Below are 23,633 nucleotides of genomic sequence, written 5' to 3'. Positions count from 1 at the left end.
TTTTCATAAATAAATAAAAATTCAAATTGTCATTATGTGGTATGGTGTGTAGAATTTTGAGGACAAAAATTAATGTATTCCATTTTGCAATCAGGCTGCAACATAACATGTTGTGAATACTTTCCGAAATGCCATGAATGTCTCTAGCATGAGGCAGACTCTTCTAAGGGCAGCGCACCAAAAAACAAACAAACCTCAAATAAAAAGTGAAGTGAAATTTGACATTGTAAAATACACACTTGTAGGAATAGAATTCCTATTTAACACGACGACCACCTGTACTGAAAATTTGTTTTATAAGAAGTCGCACACAAGCTACATATGTTTGAGCAGGTTGAAGGCAAGATTTGAATTTTTTTTTTTGTAAAAAGAAAAGTTAAAAAAAAAGACACATTTCATTCAATAAAAAATAGTTGTGGTTTATTCTTTTGGGAACAAAAAAAGGCAACAACTAAGTGTCACTTCTCATAAACGGACAATATCTACAGAAAAGAAATGACAAGGGCTCCTTCTAACCAAATCACGAATTTTCTCCCACTTGCAAAGAACAAAGATAACTTTAAAAGGAAGCTATGATGATTCTCCCCTTTTCTGACTCCCTAATGTTGGCACAATTTTGGATACGCGTCTTAAACAATGTCAAAGTGTCAAACATAAGGTTCAGGCATTGTTTGTTTTTTTTAATATAAAAATGGGCCATTTGTGATGTCACAGATTGACGGACATAATTATATGGACAACCTAGTATATACTGCCAAAATTTGCTGACAGGAGCCTTGTGTGTTATTCCTTCTCATCTGCAGCAGTCTAACCTGCTCTGACGTTTACAAAATAAATACTTCGTTGTTTAATTGTCCACCACATTTTACACGGGGCAGTTTTTGTCACCATGAATCGAGTATGAAACTGGATTAGCCGCTAAAGAGACGAAAAAGGCCGCCCAATCGCAACATTACTTTGTTTCAGTGACCAAAAGAGAAGTATTATTTTTATCAAATCGTGGCATGCAGTGAGACACAGTAAATGGGTGCCTCTGCACATTAAGTCTGCATCAACACGCTAGCATTGTAAAACCTTGCAGAAAACATCTATTTTCATGATAATTTATCTGAAAGAAAATATGTTGTTTATTTACAGCACTGTGGTCAACCAAAGTTGTTGTAATGTGCTGCAAATTATTAATAACGATTGACTTGACAAGGTGTACATAATATTATGACCGGTGGATCTATGTACTGTTTATAAAGTCTATTTTCGCCTATGTCTGGGAAAAAAATCCAAGCTGCGGTGATGTTTGTCCTCAAGATATACTCATACAGTGTACATTTTCAAAAGATAAATTGATACTTTTGGAGAGGGTGGTTTTTATTCGCAATCTAAAGCGAAGGCTTCCACGCAAGAACCGTTTGCAGAAAGCAGGTTATAAAAGTGCCTGTAGAGAAATTTTGAGCATGTCCAAAAGTTATCATCTACACCACCAGGAAGTGTGTTCAGTGTAGATTAGAATCATCATAGGTCCTCTTTAATACATTTATTTTGTGTGGGGTTTTATTGTTGTTTTCACATTCTGTCTCATTTGAACAATAAAACGTGTTCATTTAATTTGAAGTTCTTTGCAGCTGCCACGCCTGCAAACAAAAGTTCATGTAATTTGGAAAATAAGTATTTGGGGAAAAAGATGCTACTATAGCTCACGTGACTGAACATTTTTTTCTTGACCGCAGTCCCCATGGATTGGCTCTCAAGGCCCAAATAGACACAACACCCAGTTATTTGTGTTGTGGTTTGGGACTTTCTTTCTATTCCAAAATGAAAACGGATACAATTGAGGCAGCGGTATGAACACACACGTGTGTTGTGCACGCTGATAAAGCATCTTTAAAGGGTTTGCTTGTCCTGCGTGGTCCAAATAGGTCTGCAGTTAGTCCATTAGGCAATAGCCTACTACTTTGTTTGATTGTTCCGGTGGCGGGGAGGGAAAGATCTGTGGATTTATTTAGTGCAATGTTTCCCAAACTGCTTTGGGAAAATAAGTTTCATGATTTTTCTGCATTTGCCTAGCCCTTTACCCAGTCCTTGAATCCCTCCTGTCCTTGAATGTCTATTTGTTAAAGACCTTGTCTGTCCTCCACATTCCCAGCTGTGCCTTTTTTGTGTCCAAGTTCTTCCTCCTGAAGGATTTTTCACGAATGGGGGGAGGGAAAAGAGCACAAGGTCCCACCTTGCTGTTGAAAAAGTGCATTGTTTCTTTTTCGATTCTGTAAACGACAAATATCCACTTCACAAGCCAGCCCCCTCTTCCCTCCATCTAAATACAGCAGGTTCTGGATCGCGGGGCAGAAGAGGGCTGTAGGTAGTGTAGTAGGTAACAGCAAAAGGGAAATGTCTTCCATATTGTGGACCCTAGGGAGGGGGCAACAGGGTATATTTGAGTGATGCGTGTTTTTACGACATGTAAGTCCATTAGGATTGTTTGAGGCGCTTCCGCGGAGGTCCGAGGAAAGGGCACTGTGCCGACGCTAGCGAGCGGTACGCTTCGGCCACCAGGTGCGGATGAGACGCGACCATGGATTTCCAGCCTGCCGTCTCCATAACCTCTGCAGCGTGGCTGGAGGGCGAAGGAGGGAAGTAGGGACAGAGTGGAGATAAATTACACCATTCAAGAGGTTGCATACAAAATAGAAGAAAACTCTCTAGAAAAATCATACACATGCTGTTTGTTGGTTGTCAGCTAATGATAGCCATTTGGAAAAGTTTAGCAACTAACGTTAGCTATCATTGAAAGTGTACAGGTGGGTATGTGTGTGCGAGACAGCCACAGCCAAGAACAATTTGTATTCAATATAATTAGTAGTTGTAAAACATGCAGAATAAAAAATACATATGTTTTTTCAAACCAGGGATTTTCAACCTTTTTAGACCTCAGGACCAAACTTTACCACTATAGAGGAGCCTGGAGCCCTCTCAAATATTATCATTGGATTAGTCATCTTAATCTTGATTTAATCATATTCAATAATTATATCTAACCTACTCACAGTTTACAACCTTGTCAAGTGATATGAAACCAGATGTTAATCACAAAGATTATTATCTATTTACCACATAAACCTTAAGTTTAGGCTGATTAGAAAATTAGGTACTGCGTAAGAAAGCACTCATGAATAACTGGTGAAAAATACAATCATGTACAATTATGTTGTGCTAAAATAAATGAACCAAATTAATAATGAATATGTTTAACTACATTTTCAAAATATTTGAAGTGCAAACGAAAGTACAGCCTCACCACTTTAGTCATATTTTTTTGCGCTTTAAGTACCAGTAGAGTTGAAAAACACGTTACCTCTATATTTAGGCTATCATCATATGTACATATCTGTTTTATGACACCAAAAACTTCCAAAGTTTGCGAATAAATTGATATGGGGATGGCGTGGCGCAAATGGAAGAGTGGCCGTGCCAGCACCCTGAGGATTCCTGGTTCAATCCCCACCTTCTACCAACCTCGTCACGTCCGTTGTGAACTTAAGCAAGACACTTCACCCTTGCTCCTGATAGGTCGTGGTTAGGGCCTTGCATGGCAGCTCCCGCCAACAGCGTGTGAATAAGTAAATGTGGCAATAGTGTCAAAGCGCTTTGAGTACCTTGAAGGTAGAAAAGCGCTATACTAGTATATATAACCCATTTACATAAACCATACAATTAAAATAGTATCAATCTTACGAAGATTCCTTAAGCCATTTTGAGAGATAATGAGGAAGCCAGTCACGTAATTGTGTGGTATAAGAGTAACCACAGATCCCTTCCTCATCAACAACAATGCTAATCAAGCAAACTTTGTAAGAGCAAAAAACAATTACTTTTGGAAATATTATGATCCAGGACTTCATATTTTTGAGCCTGAATACAAAGTGTCCATGCACGTATTTAATTTTAGTGCGGAAGTCACACTCGCCACTGTGGCTCCTTACAAGTTACCACCAGCCAGAACTGGTACGGGCTGTCCGCTGTAATATTGACACAGATTACAAATATTACGAATCTAATGGCTATGATGATGTTAAATAGCAGACAGCATCAACATAAATGATCTTAGATAGCATTCATTTATAAGGCTCTGTGGATTGATAGAATGAGTTTTAAATCCGAAGGAAAAGACCCTTCGTGCCCCGGCAGATACTGTTCCGGAATAAGGTTGCTATTGCTCTGTACTATCTTGCCAGTTGTGTGGAATACAGAATTATTTTTAATCAGTTTAGAGTGCACAGATGCAGTGTGACAAGGTTTGTGTACGCTTTATTATTTGCCCTGTAATAAACCTGCTTCATTTTTTTCCATCTCATAAATGTTACCTTCTCTTTTTCTACCATTGATTCACTTGAAAATGTTCTGCTCTTTAATTAGTGAAGTAAATAAAAAGTTTACTCTTTATAACAATTGTTGCCTACGTTTTTCTTGAATGGTAACTGCTAACAGGTTATATCCTGCACGTTAAGACTGGCTCAGCGCACACACTCCCTCGAAAGATCTGGTTTTCAAACACATCATGCAGGCGTTATTGTCCGACTTTTCAAAAACCAAACTATTTGAGAAATCTGAATAATATAGTTAATTGACACATATTGTTTTAAACCACGAATGGTAACATGAACTGGACAGAGGTGTTTATGCTTTAAAAATATAAATTTGAGCAAGTTGCAGTTCCTTTATTTTGAGTTAATTATACTAAATTACAAAATCTATGTATTTTTAGTTGACTGCTTTCCACCTAGAATCTTTTAAACTCAAATCCAAGATTATATAACAAAATCTGCATCTACAAGGTCTATATTGATGATCAAAAGTAAAGTGGAGGCATTGATAATTGATTAAAATAAATTACAGATCCATGCCATGCGACGACACTTGGAGAGTATCATTATTATATATTTTTAGTAGATAAAACCTTTTAAACTGATTTTTGTAATAAAATATTACACAATAAGAAAAAGAAAAATAAAAATATATATATTTTTTTTACATTGTGTAATATTTTTTCCACTACCGTCATTGTTTATGTTTCCAACAAATATAATTACATACAGTATAAAAAATGACTTCTATTGCAATGTTTTTGTGAAAAAAAAGGTACTATGTTTTTATTACTTTTTTCCATCGTCATTGCTTATAATAATATTTCATTTATCTGTAAATTAATCCTAGATGTATTCTAAAATTAATAAGCATTTTTTTTTCCCCCAAATCTTATTTCTTGTTTTTGTTTGCAATCTCATTAGCTAGTAAGTGAAATCATGAAAAATAACAAAAGACACTGTGGTTAAAGTTTTTGTCTCGCAGACGTCAGTAAAACATTTTGAAAATGTAAAAATAAATTGCTTCTCCTTACATTTCTGTGTAAAATTGCATAAAAAGTAAAAACAAATAAAGCTACTGAGAATCAATGAGCTTGAAATTAAAATTAGTGTTTCTCACTCAACCAATACAAATAAGTAGATAATGTTGCCGTTGACATTTGACGAGCAGTGCAGGTTGAGGAAGGGAAACAATGTGTGAGGCTGTGCACGCTGAGACTCATTATCACAAGCTCAGGAGTCAGGTTGCCCCGAACTCTAGCCTCTGCAAGCTACGACAAGACAATATCTTACATGTTGCTTCATGTGTGGACAAAATGTAATTAGTGGCTGTGACAGACACACAAAGCGAGCTGAGGTGACACTGTGTGACCCAACTCGGGAGAAGAGTGTGCCTTTCTGTGTGTGTGCATGTTATTTACTGTATGTGTGCGTGTGTACTCACTAGTTGATGAAGTCGACTGCCTGCGTTTTAAGCTGGTCGGCGCTGTGCAGGTCTGCCAGAATTAGGATCTCAGCTGCATTCTCCACCGACAGGCTGGTGCACAGCGCGTCCTCGCACATTACCTTCAATCTTTCTAGAGCGTACTGAGGAGGGAGAATGTGAGGGTGAATGGATGTCGGATTCATCAGTATTCATGTGCTAGTTGTTATTGTAGTCCAAAGATCCTCTATTACACAAAATTTACTTTGCAATGGCGTTACAGGCTTTGCTATACATCTTGACATAAAGCTCTGCTACCACCTTTTAGTCCGCAACAAACATGGGAGATGTTTAATTCATGTCTTGCTCTTCAGCGAATACGCTGACCTCGCCTGATGTTACTGTTAAAATTTGATTGCAGGGTTAGCACTGTAGCTCACATGGCTAAGCTAGTGTTAATAACGTGTTGTGGCTTCCTGTCCCACTCTTTATTCTTGCTGTTGAATGTGATGTATGGCTTATTTTACGTTAGATAAGTGCAAAGTTATAGTGTACACGACATGTAAAAAGTGGTTAAACGTTTCAGTAGCATTAAAGCTGCAAACAAAACAGTGCTAACTAAAAGTACTTTTAAACTGTGTGGATTTTGGCCAACAAGATGTGGGAAAAATATTGAGTCTTCAATGAAACATGTTTGGAATGCAGACAATTCCGAATTGATCGACAAATAGACAAATGTCAAAATATAAATTTTTTTTGCAAGTAAAGTAACAGAGACACTGAAGGATAAGGAGTGGATAAGCTATGCTAGTTGCGGCGCTAAACTATCTTAAATCTAAAGTATGGAAACAACAAAAGAGTAATGCTTTGTACACTTCAAAGTCAGGCTGGGAACACGTTACAGCAGAGTGTAACCAGCCAAAGTGAAAATTAGAAAGTAGAGGAATAAGTCCAGGAAGCGAATAATATTCACACTTTCAGCCATAAATATGAATGAGTTGATAGATGACAATTTTACAGTGACTATGGCAAATTTGTCTGGACAGTCCGTGGTGTTAAATCCTTTTTTAAAAGGATTTCACATTTTCTTAGTAATCCAATAAAATACAATTACATCATATAACAATAATATACAATTAGTTAACAATATAATAATTAAAGATACATAAATAGTAAAACATTTTATAAAATCAAAAAGTCCCACCTCTATAGCCAACACACAATAAATACACTATTGAAAGGACCTTACTTTGTCAGCTGCAGCCAGCAGGTCGTCGGCCATCTTGTCCAGGTTGGGAGCTTTGTCAGTGTAAATGAAGCACATCATCTCTTTGAACACCTCAGGTTCCACGTCATTGATTTCCACGCGGTTCTGATAAAGGAAGATAAGTGGTGATGGAAAGGGTGCCTTAAATGTTTGCAAACTGTAACTCAATAGCAAGATTACGACTCACCTTTTTGCTCTCCTCCATCTCATGTTCAAACATGGCGCTGAATACAGGAGAGCGTGCTGGAAAGAGATGATAAAGGAATTGTGGGACTTAAGGACTGAATAAACATGGAGAGAGAAAGGTCATGTTGCTACCTGCCAGGATGGCTTTGTGGGCCTGAAACTCTTGGCCGGCCACACACAAGGAACAGTCGGTGAAGCGGGAGTTCTCCCATAAGCCCCCGAGCTCGTCAGCCAGTCTGCAGTCGGGAACCTTTACCATGTTCATGGTGTTCTGGCCAGATATGTTGACTGAGTCCTGCACCACACTCACCTAAAACAACACACAGGCAACTAAGAAACGGCAACAAAGCAACATTTAAACACAAACACAATTTCGAAGTTTCATTTGTATAATACTGTCTGGGGATTTGTAATATGTCCTAAAATCAAAATCCGGATAAATATCACAGCCTGCTGTGATAACAATATAATTCACAATATGATATTTGGCATGTAAATGATAATAGAACCATTTCAAAAGAGGTTACAAGGGCTCCTAATTTAGCTGCTAAATATTGTCATTTTCTCTTGTATGAATCTGTCAATACTATTACTAATCTCCTCATTAATTTACCGTTAATAACTGGTTACTTTCTGTTGTGACATGGTTCTGTCTACATTTATATTAAAATATAATATAATTTACACATTAGTTTTTTATAAAAGTTGTTTGTATAAGGATTTACAAAATCCTGTGTCACTCCTGTGCATTACTACCAGTACCAAAATCATGTTTAGATGGCATCGTTATCGGCATACCTCACAGAAGAGTGTGAGCTTGTCGTCAGGTAGAAGACCGTTGGCTTCATCTAGGAGGAAGTCTCTTCGAATGAACTTTTTAAACCCCCAGTCTTTACCCTGCACGAAGCGATACGCCCTTTGGCTTTCTGTATATTGTCAGAACATACAGATGATCAGAACAGTATAGGTCCATGTTAAAGTTCTGACTCCATTTGACTCACCCATGGCTTTGGTCTCCTCTCCCTTGGCGTTGAGGATGGAGAACTTGAACTTGGCTCTGACCTCGGCCTTCGGACAGCTGACCAGCAGCAGGTAGAGTGACAGGTAGTCTTTGCTCTCCTCGTCCAGGCCTTTAGGATTGACGCGCAAACACCTGCAGAAGGCGCATGGTGCAGGTGTTAACCCAGCAGAATATTATTAGGCTCTGCAGCACCAATGACCACTCACCACTTCAGCTTGTCATTGGCTCCTGAAGAGAAAGTGGAGCTCTTGATGACCTCGCCCATCTCCTCGCGACAAAAGCTGAAGTTGTTGATGGTCCACATGTACGAGAACTTCACGACTTTGATCTGCAAGCAGAGCAAAAAGACAAATGCAGTCGTGTAGAAAGACAATTTAGATACCATACACTGGGCTTTTTTCACTTTCACATAGAATTTGCAAACAGTTACTATGTTGTATCAAACAACAAATGAGCAAACAATAAGGAAATGTGTATTGGTAGGGTTTATTTATATACTCTCGGTTGCAATGATGTTGCAATGAAAAAGTAGGTGATTGCCATTGCCGGTTAATGCCTTTTATTGCTGATACCCCCGGGCTGACACTATTTATTTTTAGTCCCACGGCTGACAAGCAGCCATAAGCTAATCATGCGTCTCCAATAGGGTTGTACGGTAAACCGGTACTAATAAAGTACTGCAGGACAAATTAATAAAAACGGTACTAAACTGCCTTTGAAAAACACTGGTACTTTTTTTCATCCACATGTTGCTGTGTGCCGGTGTTGTACAGAGCCAAGGCGCATGATGTTGAGTGTGACAAAACGCTCACACAAAAGTGCATACAAGCAAGCAGAAACAACGTGGAGAGAAAGGATGGCAAAAACTGCAATTTTACTACTTAATAAAGAGGGTGTGTGGAGCGTAAAATGGAGGTATTGTTAATGTGTTTTACCTGCTCTATCTCTTATCTGTGTAGTTTTATCCATAGTATTGTTTTTAGTATTTACTAATGGTTGTGTTTTTCTTAAAACACATACCAAGAGTGGCAACTATAAATCATGAAGCATTTAACATAACGTCTATAGAGCTTTCTATTCTATTCTGACGTAAATAACCTAGATCAGTGATCCCCAACCTTTTTGTAGCTCGGGACCAGTCAACGCTTGAAAATTTGTCCCATGTGTCCCTTATGGCACACATGATTGTGTTTCATAAAGAAATACAATCATGGGTGCTTAGAGACTGTTTCCCTACAGACTGTATTGATCTATATTGATATGTATATATTGCATTTTTTATGTTGATTTAATAATTTAGAAAAAAAAATAATGTTTTTTTTTTGTTTTTTTTCTTGTGCCGGTGGTTGGGGACAACTGACCTAGATTATGGCAAGCTATATGTAATATATACACTTGTAAACTGTTCTTTGAGTGTAACAAGAAAAGCCCAATGTGTTTAATGCCTTTTAATTTTTATTTTAACCTTCTAAGATTGTTCTTTCGGTGCAATAGGAAACATGTTTAATGTATTGTAAGATTTTCTGTTTAAATTAAGCCATTATTGGTATGTTGCTTATAAAATGGCGGTATTGTTTACAATGTGTGTTTTACCCACTCTATGTCTTATCTGTGTAGTTTTATCCATAGTTTTGTTTTTAGTACTTATTAATAATTGTATTCGTCTTAAAGTACAGATCAGGATTGGCAACCATAAATCTTGAAGCTTTTAATATGTTTTTTTATTATATTCTAATTTAGTTCTTGATTATGGCTGACTTTATGTAATATGGAAAATTGTTATTTGGGTGCAACAAGAAAAACAATGTTTTTAATGCCCTTTAATTTATATTTTAACCTTCTAAAAGTGTTATTTTTAGTGCAATAGGAAACATATGTTTATTGAATTGTAAGATTTTCTGTGAAAATGAAGGTAAAATTGACACTTTTCCATAGTTCCCTTTATTTGGAAAAGTATCGAAACTTATCGATAAACATTTTGGGACTGGCACCAAATTACTGGTATCAGGACAACCCTAACACATTGTAAAGATTGTTAATCGCTAATTGTTAGGTCTATTTTTTAATGCCTGACTGGTGATCAACTGACACACTCTTCGTGATTGACCATTAGCCCGCCATCCACCTATTGGGCACCCCTGGTCTAGATGGGTCTGATATGTGAAACAATTGATGAACAGATGAATGGTGACTTTACCTGCGTGTAGCACCAGCTCTCAGCCACTGGCCCACTGGACATTTCCGCCGGGGGAGGGGGACTCGGGACTCTTGACATTGCCAGCGTGACAGAAGGTGTTGGTTTCACGTTGAGGAGGAATCTTTCGTTTACACTCGTCAAAGCTTGGTCCAAAACTCCATCTGCATCAGAACCAGCGAGACGGAAGTGTTTGGCCTCCTACAGACAATTAGTAGAATCATTATACAGCTTCACAGCCATGCTTTTAAGAGCTGTCTACATTCTTTACAGCAGCCATTGCCAAGATTGAGTAAAAATGGCAGAAAGTCAGTTAAAAGTCAAGTGTAAAGCCTGCCCAAATAGGAATGAAAAATGGCCGACTGCCAGTGGCGCACACTACGGGACGAAATGAGATGGAGGTAAGTCTACTTTTAACCCTCACAGTGCGATGTATTAACACATTAGAGAAAAGTTAGGAGAACAGCACAGGGGAGACCGGTGTTGGTTGTCTCACTTTTTACTCTAGTGGGCAGCTGAATATTTACAATTTAGCATTAAAAACACAAAAAGTAATTTCACATTAAGTTCAGTCATTTTTCTTTAAGGTGATGATAGAGCTGCAATTAATTAATAAACAGATACGCTTGTAGACTACACAACAGGTGTCAAACTCAAAGCGTGGAAATAATATGCAAATAAATGTACCTATCTTTTCTACATAGTTGCATTACAAAAATAAATGTACTGTGTACAACTACATTTATTTACACTTTAATCATCTCCAATAATAAAACTAAATATATTATCGTACATTTCAAAACAATGTTATTGTTCAAATACAGATAAATATTAAAATATCTGCTTGATTTACTGTATGATTTCAAATTAGGTAATCCAACAAACTGTTCATGTAAAAATTTTTAGAGTAAATTTTTTTACAGTAAAATCCACTTACAGAGTAATAATACACTATAAAACACAACAACCGTAGATTTTACAGTATAAAAAAAACGTGCATGAATTTTTATGTTAAAAAAACTGCTGTACCGTTTTTCCATCTCATTTAATTCCATACATTTTTTAATAAAATATGTTGTAAAAAAAAATCTGTAAATATTACGGTAATATTGTGGCGACTGAGCTGCCAGTTTTGTACAGTATAATTTAAAGATTATGGTTTTGTACAGTGTACGTAAAAAAATAAACAATTATACACGTTTTATATATGCAAATGTATATTTATACTGTATTTTTCACTGTTAAAAGCGGCCCTCTGAAGACAACCGTAACTGTGATGTGGCCCTCTATAAAACAGAGCTCTACACGCCTGCACTACACTATTTATTCATTCCAGTAACACCCGTTAAACACCACTTGGTGACCGTATCTCTCTTTAATGTAAAATTTAGTTTGCAATGATGTTGTAACAATAACTTCTCCCAAAAAGTTAGGGGTATTTGGCTTCTGGGTACAACTTAAGAACTTGTAAAAAAAAAAAAAAAAAAAGCCAGACTTTATAGTCATCGACGACCAACAGAAAGAGCATAAAGAGGCTTCTGCTTACAGTGAAAGGAGAAGGACGTGGATGATTTAACATGAAGCAAAATGATGAAAAGGATTGTATATTATAGAAAATTTTATGTAAAATTGGTGATTTGGAAAAGTACAAGCGCATAAACATTTGTGACAAGTCAGGCCGCATGCCAGGGAAGCTGACAACAAAAGGAGAACAAAGCAATGTTACTTCAACACTGCCATAAATTGACAACTTTCTACAATCAAATGGGGAGTATTTGGATGTCATCAACATCGTTGATAGACAAAAAAAAAAAGCGGCATAAATGAGACAGAGAAGCAAGCTGAAAGAAACAAACGTCAATTGGGCAGCCAAAAAAGCAAGTGACTTAAAGTGGACCTTTTATGCAATACTTAATGTTCTTACCTATTGTGCCTGTTTTTGTGTATTTGAGATATGTTCCGGAAATATGAAATCCAATTAAGTTTTATAAAACAATCTTGCCTTTCTTCCCACTTCCTTCAAAGGAGCTGTTTGGAATTTGCCCATTTTTCCTAGTTGAGACATCAGCAGATAGACAACAGATTTACCTGAAGAGCTTTGCGTGGGTCCGCCGTTGTAGTCAATTTGTTCCTTCGTTTTCTCTATCCCATTGTCATGAGGCAGACTGGCTGGTACATGCAGATGCATCTTCTGCTGTTGCCATTTCTTATATAAAGTAACGCACAGTTCTAGCTTATGCAGTCAGTCGACTCCATATGGAAGCGCTAAAAACTACAAGGTGGCTGCCGATTGTAAAGTTACAAAGGACTTATTTATGGTGAGTAAGATTTGCAGATAATACAACTGGGTTTTGTAAAAGAGAAAACACACAGAAGCTGATCCAAATAATAATAGAAGAAATAAACATATTGAAAAGATGGTTTGACAAAAACAGACTGTCTTTGAATCTCAGTAAAACTAAAATAATCCTATTAGGTAACAGTAGAAAGGAAAAGGGAAAGTCAAACACAAATACAAATAGGCGGATTAGACATTGAAAAGGTAAAAGAAAACACATTTTTGGGTCTAATAATAGTTGATAAAATGAACTGGAAACCTCATATAAAATATACAACAAGGTAGCACGAAACACGTCAATAATGAATAAAGCAAAAATACGTTCTGGACCAAAAATCACTTTCTTATTCTTTACTGTTCGCTAGTGTTACCATATCTAAGTTGTTGTGTAGAAATATGGGGAAACAACAACAAATGTGCACTTCACTCATTAACCATGTTACAAAACAATCGGTTAAAATAATAGATAATGTTGAATATAGAGAACATACAAACCCTTTATTTATTAAACCACAGATATTGAAATTCAACAATTTGGTGCATTTGCAAACAGCTAAAATTATGCACAAAGCAAACTATAACCTGCTACCCAAGAATGCACAACAATTATTCTCAACAAAAACGGAGAAATATAACCTTAGAGGAACATTTTATTTGAAGTCAAAGCGGAGACACGAAAGTAAAACCTCCTATAAAACAGCGCATCCTGAAGAGACAGTCAGAAAGCGGCTTTTAGAAGGTTTGTAAAACATAAGTGTTTTAAATGTAAAAAAAAATAACATAATGACTCCTTTTAAGGATGATGTTATTACTGTTATGTTTTAAATGCTTAACATTTTTTATATTTTTTTCTTTTCTTTAACAGTGCATGACAGTGTGATAAAGTGTTCTTATTTCTCTCACAATTGAAGTGGACATAATTAGAATGTTCTAAATCACCAAAATGATTACCGAGCTCGGCCACCGCTGCTGCTCACTGCTCCCCTCAACTCCCAGTGGGTGGAACAAGGGGATGGGCCAAATGCAGAGGGTAATTTCACCACACCTAGTGTGTGTGTGACTATCAGTGGTACTTCAAGTGTCAACAAACCCTACAAAACATACCATGCATTCATAATTCAACACTGCTCTCACAACACATCCTTTTTTTTTTCTTTTTTTTTTTCTTCTTCTTTGTCATGAAAAGGGAGGTTTTTGTGGTCGGTGCACTAATTGTAAGGGTATGTTGTGTTTTTTATGTTGATTTAATAAAAAAATAATTTTTTATTTATTTTTTTTAAATAAAAAATTATTTTGCGACCCGGTACCAATCGGGCCCGGTGGTTGGGGACCACTGCCTTACAGGGTCGCGTGGGGTGCTGGAGACTATCTCAGCTGCACACGGGCACGATACATCACAATTGCCAGTTTCTTCATTCAACATGTTCGAAAAGTAGTAGGAAGAAGCAGAGCTCATATAATCCGACCCCTTTTCCTTTACACAGCAGTTTCTAAACTTTTGTTCACTTCCGTTCTCAATTTATTCACAATATACTCCATAAGTAATAACAATAAAAATAAAGAAATAATAATTGGTGAAGTACGTTATATTTCATATGGTGAGATGAGTAAGATTATCTTTAAAATGAATGGATGGATGAGATAAATTCAGAAAGTGTATCATAGTTCTTCTGGGTCGTACTTTGTAAACACTTTAAGTTTGAAGAGTTTCTTGAAGTGGATCATATTAGTACATTGTTGGTTTCTTTGCTTAATCCATTCCATAATTGAATTCCACATACTGAGACACTGAATGTCGTACGTGTTGTACGTGCGTACAAATGTTTTAAATACATTTTTCTCTAAGATTACATTTCTCCTCTTTTGTTGAGAAGAATTGTTGTACATTCTTGGGTAGCAGATTATAGTTTGCTTTGTGTTCACTATGTGGTGGAATTTCAGTATTTTTGATTCCATAAATAAAGGGCTTGTATGTTCTCTATTTCAAACATTATGTATTATTCTAACTGATCTTTTTTGTAACACCGTTAATGTATTTTAATATTGTTGTGTATTCTTAAATCCTGTGTAATTGTATTGTGGATGTTAGATGAACCATAAAAAGGACTACGGATGGAAATGAGCATGGGGCTAAATTTGGTGCAGCCATCTTTTTGATGTAACTGCACATTGTCCTTCAAATAAACAAGTACAAACAAACAAACATAACCCGAGCTATTCCACAGAAGTCAAACTACTTCACCAGAATAAGTGATGCTCGCAGGTACTGCACGAGAGGGAGTTCCTCAGACCTCGTCCCCCTCAAATTCAAGGTTCTCATTAGAAAAAATGCATTCTACAATATTACCACCACACAGTGGAATGCACTACCAACAGACCTTAAAATTCGAACTTCTCTACAAAATATTAAAACGGTCATAAAATCCTGGCTCGGTCAACCTCTACCTGATCTGAACCAAAATTGATCCACAGCAACTTTCCGATGCATCAAGCATTATAACGTGGTTATAATGTATATGTATTTTCTCATTCTGTTTTGCACACTCTTGTAGTCAACATGTGCATAGACATGTACATAGTGTCATGTACATAGTGTACATACTCCCACCCCAATTTTTTGTATATATTGTTTTTCAAATCACCTGACATGTATACTGTGTATATGTACATCGTTTATCCATTTTTTATATACATGTTACAGGTTATCTTTTATTATGATTGGCAACATTAAATGGTCCCTAGCGTGTGAATGTGAGTGTGAATATTGTCTGTGTATCTGTGTTGGCCCTGCGATGAGGTTGTGACTTGTCCAGGGTGCTCCCCACCTTCCGCCCGAAATGCAGCTGATAAAGGCTCCAGTGCACCCCGCGACCCCGAAGGGAATAAGCAGTAGAAAATGGATGGGTGGATGGACGATTGGCAACACTAAATGGTCCCGAGTGTGTGAATGTGAGTGTGAATATTGTTTTTCTATCTGTGTTGGCCCTGCGGTGAGATAGTGACTTGTCCAGGGTGTATCCCGCCTTCCGTCCGAATGCAGCTGAGATAAGCTTCAGCACCCAGCCACTCCAAAAGGGACAAGCGGTAGAAAATGGATTGAGTGAATGTTGAAGGCCTACTGAAATGATATTTTCTTATTTAAACAGGAATAGCAGGTCCATTCTATGTGTCACACTTGATCATTTCGAGATATTGCCATATTTTTGCTGAAAGGATTTAGTAGAGAACATCGACGATAAAGTTCGCAACTTTTGGTCGCTAATAAAAAAAGCCTTGCCTGTACCGGAAGTCGCAGACGACGACGTCACCCGTGTGAGGGCTCCTCACATCCTCACATTGTTTATAATGGGAGCCTCCGACAAAAAGAGCTATACGGACCAAGAAAACGACAATTTCCCCATTAATTTGAACGAGGATGAAAGTTTCGTGGCTGAAGATATTGATAGCGAAGGACTAGAAAAAAATAAATAAATAAATATAGTTACAAAAAAATAAAGGCGATTGCATTGTGAGCGATTCAGATGTTTTTAGACACATTTACTAGGATAATTCTGGAAGATATTTTATCTGCTTATTGTTTTAATGGTTTTTTAGTGAGATTTTAGAGATTGTAAAGACCTCGAGGTCGGATGGCTGCGGTGAACACAGAGTCTCAGAGAGAAGCCGAGGAGCCAAGCTCACAGCTGCCTTTTTTGACATGACAGCTGCTGGACGACGAATAATCCATTGATGTCTCCGGTAAGATATATATCACAATTTCCCCATCCAAAAACATGCTGGTTGACGTAGAGAAAACATGTTCGCTTGACCGCTCCGCTTCACAACAAACAAAGAAACACCGGCTGTGTCTCGATGCTAAAGACAGCTGCAATCCACCGCTTTCCACCAACAGCATTGTTTTTTATTGTCTTCATTATTAAATGAACGAATTGCAAAAGATTCAGCAACACAGATGTCCAAAATACTGTGTAATTACGCCATGAACAGAGACGACTTTTAGCCGTGTTTGGCGCAGCGCTATAATTCCTTACAATCCGTGACGTCACACGTACACGTCATCATTCCGCGATGTTTTCAACAAGAAACTTGCGGGAAATTTAAAATTGCAATTTAGTAAACTAAAAAGGCCGTATTAGCATGTGTTGCAACGTTAATATGTAATCATTGATATATAAACTATCAGACTGCGTGGTCGGTAGTAGTGGGTTTCAGTAGGCCTTTAAATTAAAGTACAAGTACCAATGATTGTCACACACACACTGGGTATGGCGAAATTGTTCTCTGCATTTGACCCATCACCCTTGATCGCCAGGGAGCAGTGAGCAGCAGCGGTGGCCGCGCCTGGGAATCATTTGTGGTGATTTAACCCCCAATTCCAACCCTTGATGCTGAGTGCCAAGCAGGGAGGTAATGGGTCCAATTTTTATAGTATCAAATGTGATGAATATGTAATGGACCACATTGGAAACAAGCTTTTTTGGGCCATTCATCTGCCTTTTTAAAGCATTAAATTGATTAAATTTTTAAAGATGTCATTAAACTTCTCAATCAATCAATCGAAACCCACACCAATGACTATGTAAATATTTGAAATAATACTAAATCAAACACTGGGCCCTGCATGAAGCTTACACTGCCACATTTGAGCAAACTAGGGCTGGGCGATATATTGATATATACGATATATCGCGGGTTTGTCTCTGTGCGATATAGAAAATGACTATATCGTAATATTCGAGTATACGTTCTCACGCAGGACTTTTAGCTGCGGGCATACACTTCAGGCTCTCCTCGCTCTTTCCCGTGTCTCCTCGCAGACAAGCAGGCGCACATTCGTACATACGTCACAAAATGTCACGTGACAGTTTGTGATGTGTGACATGACAAACTCTGTGCAGGGCAGAGAGGTAGCGACGTGGCTAACGTTAGCTGTTAACATAGCCGTACGAGAGAAAGAAGGTGCGGATCTGGTAACAAATGAAGGAAGACTTAATTCCCAATAAAAACAGCAGGGTTTCCATCGTCTGGTGGTGGTTCGGCTTCAAATGGGAATACGTCGAACAGACAACCGTAATTTGTCAAAGGGTGGGGGGGAAAGTCGTTCCTATAAAAAGTAGCATTACTGCTAATATGTAGCATCATTTGTAAAGTCACTCGCTAGAGAATGAAGAGAATTTCATAACCTTAGTAACATACCACATAGTGAAGGACAAATACTAACTAATTAATTTCCTATTATGCAGCTCATTTTTATTTGACACTTAAAATGTCTCTGACAATCTTGCAATTTAGGTTTTGGAAATGACTTGAATGTTTGTGGCATTGCTTAATAACTAATAAATACACTTTTGGTCAATTGACTTGGTTGTGATTTCCCTCTCTGCATGACAGGTTAAAAGTAGCATATATTAATGCAGAATGAAGAAGAATGTTTTAATGTAGACAAATATAATCATCATACTGCTGTGATTATATGCATCAAGTGTTCATTCAAGGCCAAGGCAAAATATCGTAATATATATCGCGATATGGCCTAAAAAATATTGCGATATTAAAAAAAGGCAATATTGCCCAGCCCTAGAGCACCACCAAAACTCCACTACTAAGCTTGTGCTTTTTTAAGCAAGCTTCAGAAAATACAGTATTAATTTGTGTGAATACATTGTGACAGCTGAGCAGATGTCTAAGACAGTGGTTCCCAAATGGGGGTACGCGTACCCCTGGGGGTACTTGAAGGTATGAAAAGGGGTACGCGAGATTTTTTTTATAAATATTCTAAAAATAGAAACAATTCAAAAATCCTTTATAAATATATTTATTGAATAATACTTTAACAAAATATGAATGTAAGTTCATAAACTGTAAAAAGAAATGCAACAATGCAATGTTCAGTGTTAACAGCTATATTTGTGGACATGTTCCATAAATATTGATGTTGAAGATTTATTTTTTTGTGAAGAATAGTTTAGAATGAAGTTGATGAATCCAGATGGATCTCTATTACAATCCCCAAAGAGGGCACTTTGAGTTGATGATTACTTGTACGTGTAGAAATCTTTATTTATAATGGAATCACTTGTTTACTTTTCAACAAGTTTTTAGTTATTTTTATATCTTTTTTTCCAAATAGTTCAAGAAAGACCACTACAAATGAGCAATATTTTGCACTGTTATACAATTTAATAAATCAGAAACTGATAACATAGTGCTGTATTTTACTTATCTTTTTTTTTTCAACCAAAAATGCTTTGCTCTGATTAAGGGTTACTTGGATTTAAAAAATGTTCACAGGGGGTACATCACTGTAAAAAGGTTGAAACCCACTGGTAGGAGATGGCAGTAGCAGGTAGTTAACCTGCTAACGCTACGTACAGCGCATGTCACCGTTTGAAAAAGGATACATTACAAACTTTATGAACTCATTAACTTTACTATGAAGGACAAAACAAAACATTGTGTAGTAGTTATATGTGACAGTGCATCGAGGTGAGCGCTGGCTAGCGCGCTAGCTAAAGTCAATAAAGCTAGCTGCCCGCTAGTTAGCCGCCTAGCTGCTACTAAGATAACCGGATGGGTTGGCAAAATCGCAACGTCCGCTGGGACTAAGAACACACCGCGACAAGCGCCGTGGTGTTGTGTTGCCACATTTGTCTGCTTCATTCGTTGCATTTTGTGTGATTTACCGCCGCGCTTACCTCTTAGTTGAGCTCGCCAGCTTTCCGGGCTCTTCTGTTGTTGTTAGCTCGTTTAAGTGGCAGACCTGAATCGTGTGACGTCATCGAGCACTGGCGTGACGCGTTCGACGCCACAACCTTATTTTATTATTATTATATTTTGCTCCAGCATTGTATTTGTTTTGGATGAGCTTAACTAGTTACATTCAAATACGTGACGTAATTACATTTATACCATTAGACAAAACCGAAAAAGGGTCAACAATTTAATCCTTCTACTTATTTGTGTTGATTCATTCACACCATGTTGACACTGTTGGTCATCCATCCATCCATTTTCTACCGCTTATTCCCTTTTGGGTTCGCGGGTGGCGCTGGCGCCTATCTCAGCTACAATAGGGCGGAAGGCGGCGTACACCCTGGACAAGTCACCACCTCATCGGGGGGCCAACACAGATAGACAGACAACATTCACACTCACATTCACAAACTAGGGCAAATTTAGTGTTGCCAATCAACCTATCCCCAGGTGCATGTCTTTGGAAGTGGGAGCTAGGAAGCCGGAGTACCGGGAGGGAACCCACGCATTCACGGGGAGAACATGCAAACTCCACACAGAAAGATCCCGAGCCTGGGATTGAACCCAGGACTACTCAGGACCTTCGTATTGTGAGGCAGACGCACTAACCCCTCTTCCACCGTGAAGCCCACACTGTTGGTCATTTAAAAAAAAAAAAAAGTGACACTGTTGGTCATTTAAAAATAAAGTTTTTTGTACATTATACCAGGGGTCGGCAAACCAAAATGTTGAAAGAGCCATATTGAACAAAAAATACAAAAAACTAATTTGTCTGGAGCCGCAAAAAATGAAAAGCCGTGAATAATCCTGACAATGACGTAGGTTTCTACAAAGTTAAGTTAAAGTACCAGTGGTTGTCACACACATACTAGGTGTGGTGAAATTTGTCCTCTGCATTTGACCCGTCCCCTTGTTCACCCACTGGGAGGTGAGGGGAGCAGTGAGCAGCAGCGGTGGCCGCGCCCAGGAATCATTTTGGTGATTTAACCGCCAATTCCAACCCTTGATGCTGAGTGCCAAGCAGGGAGGTAATGGGTCCCATTTTTTGGTATGACTTGGCCGGGGATTGAACGCACAGCCTACCGATCTCAGGGCGGACACTCTAACCCAGAGGTAGGGAACCTATGGCTCTAGAGCATACTTGCCAACTCTCCCGGATTTTCCGGGAGACTCCCGGAATTCAGCGCCTCTCCCGAAAACCTCCCGGGACAAATCTTCTCCCGAAAAGCTCCCGAAATTCAGGCGGAGTTGGAGGCCACGCCCCCTCCAGCTCCATGCAGACCTGACTCAATGTTGTGACCCTCTTAAACAGGACAATACTGCCATCTACTGTACATAGAATACAATGTAAAAATGTTCTACATTTAAGTGCAGTCAAGGAACATGCATTAGGGAGTTTGTTCTGAAGCCCACAGTAAAGAGACGTAACTTCATCACGTCGCCTGGTTATTGACTCCAACCCAATATATTACACCGTCGACGAGCAAAATGAAGAAATACGCTTGCAAGTTCCAGAACGATTGGAAACAAGAATTTCAGTTTATCCAGGAGAGTTCAAAGGGGAAGGGATATGTTGCCTGTAAATTTTGTAGAACAGACTTCTCCATTGAACACGGCGGCCGAACGGATATACTCAGCCATGAATGGTCAGTCAGCGAAGTACAAAGCGTCCGCAGCGCAGCATCGTTCACAACCCATTATTATGGCCCACCTCGCAAAATGGAGACTCGATGGTGTATCTCAGGGGTAGGGAACCTATGGCTCTAGAGCCAGATGTGGCTCTTTTGATGACTGCACCTGGCTCTCAGATAAATCTTAGCTGACATTGCTTAACACGATAAGTAATGAATAATTCCGCTGGTAGTCATAGTGTCAAAAATAACGTTCAAAATATAAAACATTCTCATGCATTTTAATCCATCCACCTGGTTTCTACCGCACCTGTTTAAGAAGTCACATTAATGGTAAAAAGTATTTTATGTATTGTTGGTTCGCCTCAGAATAACAGTTATTAAAAAGAATAAGAGACTTATTATACTCTAAAAATGTTAGTTTTACTTAAAAATGCACACATTTAGTTGTGTTCAGTCTTAAAAAAAAATATTATATGGCTCTCACGGAAATACTTTTTTAAATGTTTGGCTTGTATGGCTCTCTCAGCCAAAAAAGTTCCCGACCCTGCTGAGACAAAGATGGCTATGCAGATAGCTGGAAGCAACATCCTGTTCTCATTTGCCGATGTCTACAACAAATCTGTGAAAGATGTTCCCGGATTCGGAGATCGCTTGCTAATACGCAAATGGCAGGACAAAGGTTACTCAAATAGTGAAAGGTAAGTGTTGTTGGTTTTTTTTTAGTAACCAGCAAGCACAGTACAGTTAGTACAACAACTGTGTTTTTATTACTGTGTATTTGCTAGGTGCCGTCGGAAATTCAACAATTTCTTTTATTTATATATATATGATTAAATAAATATATATGGTTAGAATTCACGGAAAGTCAAATATTTTATACATATATATATATATATATGAAATATATATGAAATACTCGAGTTGGTGAATTATATGCCACCCCTCTTAACCACGCCCCCCCTGACTACGCCCCCCCCTCCCGAAATCGGAGGTCTCAAGGTTGGCAAGTATGCTCTAGAGCCAGACGTGGCTCTTTTGATGACAGCATCTGGCTCTCAGATAAATCTTAGCTGACATTGCTTAACACGATAAATAAAGAATAATTCCGCTGGTAATCACAGTGATAAAAATAACGTTCAAATTATAAAACATTCTCATGCATTTTAATCCAACCATCCGTTTTCTATCGCACCTGTTCAAGATGTCGCATTAATGGTAAGAAGTATTTTACTTATTATTGGTTAGCTTTAAAATAACTGTTATTAAAAAGAATAAGATATTTGATTAGATTTGATTTTTATTAAAGATCCCCATTAAGACCTTTAAGAGTTAAAACATAATTCAACTACTTAGTTTGAGCTCACTGAGTAATAGGGAATCGTCAAACAAAATGTGATCTTATATGTACGAATAATTAATTGTATCTTTCATTAATCCCCTGAAAATAAAAGGGAAATAATGTAATTTGACCTTTTTGACTTGTGTTTTGTCAATAAGGTTAATTTCACTGAAATATTGATATACTTGCCAATTACAACATCTTGTGTAACTTCCTGGGTACAACAGCAACTTGCCTAAAAACTTCCTGAAATCCCTAGAATTTTCATTTTTAGCCTTAAGCCTGTTTACTGATCTTCTAAAAATAAAGTCAATTATTTGTAATGAGTGACATATGTTAGGTATTACACAAACCTACCTATAATGCCACTTACAAAACTGGAATGTGGATGTTCTGTTCTGCTTGCTTAGCATATTATCACCCAAAAAAGGTTTCTGCTTTAACATTTTTCCATACGCACAGAAAAAAAAAACCTTTCAAGAGGAAAACCAGGGAACTTTATTTGCATATTTCCATTACCCAGTCACTTATTACTCTTACACTGTATTAACAACGTAAATTTATTGACGGTATGTGACATGGAAAATGACAAACCTTGACTGTATCAAGCTGATATAAATATTTATACATTGAAAATAATAAACAGATTTAACATTGCAAGTCACTAAATAAACCTGAAATGTTTGTAATTCATTGGTTCATTTTAGGGATGACGATGTTCCCACTGGTTGCCACAGGGATTAGTAGTCTACGCTGGTCCATACGGAGGTACTTCTCGATTAGGACTTCTACGGGCACCTTGTTGTTCACGTGACCCTGCTTAAAGGGGGCAAAGACCACATTTAAAAACCACATAAAACTGAAAAATATTAGATAAGTCTCTCTATTGACTGTAACGCCTAACATAACACACCAATCTTCTCAACAACAGTACAACATCTTCAACTTTGATAGTTTTTCTCTTGGCGTGAAGAGCAAACGTCTTTAGGTCCTCCGCCATTCGCTCAAATAATTTATCCATTCTAGTAAAACATAAATAAAATATACAAACAGCAGCAAAACAGCATCAGGGATGGTACTTTATGGTACTTACGTCTCTTTTAAGACGGAGTAAACATCAGGG

At 37.8% G+C, this 23,633-nt stretch overlaps 1 protein-coding gene across 2 annotated transcripts in view; it reads right to left on the bottom strand.

The window, feature by feature from the left end:
* Positions 1–393: 393 nt before the first annotated feature.
* spop (speckle type BTB/POZ protein) overlaps positions 394–23,633 on the bottom strand; it is a 32,975-nt gene continuing 9,735 nt past the window's right edge. Inside the window, exons 1-10 of one of the 2 annotated variants that reach the window (XM_061909502.1) lie at positions 19,480–19,603; positions 10,450–10,647; positions 8,459–8,580; positions 8,233–8,384; positions 8,030–8,157; positions 7,364–7,541; positions 7,233–7,288; positions 7,028–7,150; positions 5,800–5,942; positions 394–2,608 (exon numbers count right to left, since the gene is read on the bottom strand). In XM_061909502.1, the coding sequence (XP_061765486.1) occupies positions 2,464–2,608; positions 5,800–5,942; positions 7,028–7,150; positions 7,233–7,288; positions 7,364–7,541; positions 8,030–8,157; positions 8,233–8,384; positions 8,459–8,580; positions 10,450–10,527 (1,125 nt within the window). In that variant the 5' untranslated portion in view covers positions 10,528–10,647; positions 19,480–19,603 and the 3' untranslated portion in view covers positions 394–2,463. Of the gene's footprint in view, positions 2,609–5,799; positions 5,943–7,027; positions 7,151–7,232; positions 7,289–7,363; positions 7,542–8,029; positions 8,158–8,232; positions 8,385–8,458; positions 8,581–10,449; positions 10,648–19,479; positions 19,604–23,633 lie in introns of those variants that run through there. The other variant, XM_061909503.1, reaches the window with a different exon arrangement.

This window comes from Nerophis ophidion, linkage group LG08, assembly GCF_033978795.1.
Source record: "Nerophis ophidion isolate RoL-2023_Sa linkage group LG08, RoL_Noph_v1.0, whole genome shotgun sequence".
Classification (NCBI taxonomy): Eukaryota; Metazoa; Chordata; class Actinopteri; order Syngnathiformes; family Syngnathidae; genus Nerophis; species Nerophis ophidion.
Note: the sequence above shows the minus strand (reverse complement) of the source record. Positions and strands in the feature narration are given on the sequence as shown.